Consider the following 2,500-nt stretch of genomic DNA (forward strand, 5'->3'; position numbering starts at 1 on the left):
TATGAGGCTGATTATTGAACTTCAGAAAAATAGCCAAGGTATCAATTATTTTAAGCTGAAAATGATAGTAAACAATGATACCCATTCTTAAATAAAAACTAAATGGAATTTTGAAAATTGGTCTTATCCATGGTCTTCATAAAGAGCTGAAACAGCCGGTAATAAAAAAAAAAAAAATGAAATGTGCAAACACTACTGTAAGCCATTGGTTCCATAAATACGTAGATAACCTACCTCACCCATGCAACCAATGATTTTCATTCAATTATTTGCAAAGATAATGCACGTAAATAACTAAACACCTACTCTTTGCCGGCTCCCTGTGCCCAATGGCCATTCTTCTAAAAGTCATTATAAGAAAACGATTCTGATCTAGGGTAACTAATAATTTTTCCTTTACATAAAAATATGTTTAGTCTATTAAATTAAAATGGTTAACCTTATATGCAGGTGTTTACATACACATAAACCTTTGCAAACATTACAACCACCCAGTTAACAGCTCCTCCTTCTCCCTGTTTGGAGCATGGGAATGATTAGTTGGCTTGCCAATGGCAAGCTTCAGTATTTCTTGCATTCCATTTATTTTATGCACGTGCTTCTATAACTCTCAAAATTGAACCAATTTGTTGTATTCATGCTAGGATTATATGATTATAATAATTTTGTAGTGATATTGCCATCCACCATTCTCCATTTCTTCATAATCAGATTAAAAAAAAAGAAGTATTTTCTGGTTTAGATTAGTTTTCTTTATGAGTTAATCCATTTATTAAATGTTTCAGACGGAAACATCTACTTTCACATCTGAAAAAATAAAAAAAAGAAGGGAAAAAAAGAGATACCTTTACAAAATATGGTCCCTATTAAAACAATAACTGACTCAGTAATAATCTCATGACAGAGTACACTAAATGAGCTTTTTCTTATATATATTTAATATCATTAGATTTAGTCCTTTACCTTGAATTCCTTGAATTCTAATATCATCACTGTTGAGCAAGGGAGGGTGGGGTTGGGAATACCAAACGACTGTTAGAGCCCAAATAGAGTTATTTCTTGGGAGGAGCAAAGGTATAAGTGCCAACAGGTAAACTATGTGCAAGTAATTCTAGTTCCATATGAAAAAAAAGAGGTACCTTTACAATATATGGTCCCTAATTAATAATGATTGATTTGGCAATAGTCCTATCCTAAAGTACATTAAATGAGTTTTTTTTTAAATACATAACATCATTAGATATAGTGAAAAAATAAAAGAGATAACAAACTTTGGAAAGTGGCCAAATTTCCAACAGTTTGTTCTCAGTTCTTTGTTTATATAAGCTGCAGTACATCCAGCTGTTTAAATTTTCATATGTCTTGAAATTGGCAGATAGCATTTGCAAGAGGATCAGAATTGGAAAGAAACAGCAAAATATAGCTAAAGTAAAACTGAGAAAATGGCCCAAAAATAGTTCACAAAGGCAAAGTCCCCCCTAAAAAAAAGAATCCTGAAAATTTTTAAATCAGGCAAAATTATATACTCTATAATATGCACAAAAAAGAAAAAAAAAAATTTGCTTTTATGATTAAATGATGAGAACAGTAGGCATCACCCTGGACAGTTCCTTTATTATTATCATTATCATCATAACATTATTAATAAAAAGAGTTACAATAAAAACAAGAAACTTCAATGAGGATAAGTGAGCCTAGTAATAACTCTTTAGTACTCTTTTCCTTAGCAAACACAGCTATTAAACCATGGCAGACATGATATTGAACACAGGAATCTATTACTCTGTATACCTTAAATTAAGTGAAGTGAAAACTGATTCGCCCTAACTGGTCTCAAGAGTAGTTTACTTCAGGCACAAGATATGTGATAACTGCTAACTTCAAAAGAATTATAACAAAAAATTTCTTGATATCTTTAATTCACTTCCACATCAACTGCAATAAATACTAAACAAACTAAAAATGAAAAAAGAGCCCAACATTTACCTTTAGGTCTGTGAGATCTCATTTCCGACTCGATTCTGGCCTTGCGCTCCTCCGCCTGTCGCCTGTCAAATGAAACCTTAAATGTGATTAAGGTGAATTGAATTTCGGATCATATGTTTTCTTACAGTAAAACTCCTCAGCTCTAGATTTTAAAAATCACAAAAAAAAGAAGAGATTCTTTAAGCCTTCACCCTTAAAGGACAGGCTATCTTATGATCTGACACATCAGAGCATTAAACAATCACTCCTACCTACTCTAATTAAATTCACACAAATATAACTTGTATTATTGCAATCTACAGATTAAAATCTACATTATGGGACTCGAAAACATCAGAATCCAAAGTGCTTATTCTCCAGTATCCTGGTATAGCATGCCCTGTGTCCTCACCTGAATGTGGCTAAATAAGTAACACACATCATTTAGGCATTAGTGCATTTCCTTCTGCACATTGCAGAAGGAAATTAGAAAAAAAATAAACATTATAGAGAGAGAGAGAGAGAGAGAGAGAGA

The 2,500-nt window shown here is 32.3% G+C and overlaps 1 protein-coding gene across 2 annotated transcripts in view; it reads right to left on the reverse strand.

The window, feature by feature from the left end:
- Positions 1-2,500, reverse strand: part of LOC125031326 (ubiquitin carboxyl-terminal hydrolase 8-like) — a 39,399-nt gene that overhangs the window by 18,445 nt on the left and 18,454 nt on the right. For both annotated transcript variants that reach the window (XM_047622026.1, XM_047622027.1), the window contains exon 13: positions 1,987-2,048. In XM_047622026.1, coding sequence (XP_047477982.1) covers positions 1,987-2,048 — 62 coding nt within the window. The remainder of the gene's footprint in view (positions 1-1,986; positions 2,049-2,500) is intronic.

This window comes from Penaeus chinensis, chromosome 12, assembly GCF_019202785.1.
Source record: "Penaeus chinensis breed Huanghai No. 1 chromosome 12, ASM1920278v2, whole genome shotgun sequence".
NCBI lineage: Eukaryota > Metazoa > Arthropoda > Malacostraca > Decapoda > Penaeidae > Penaeus > Penaeus chinensis.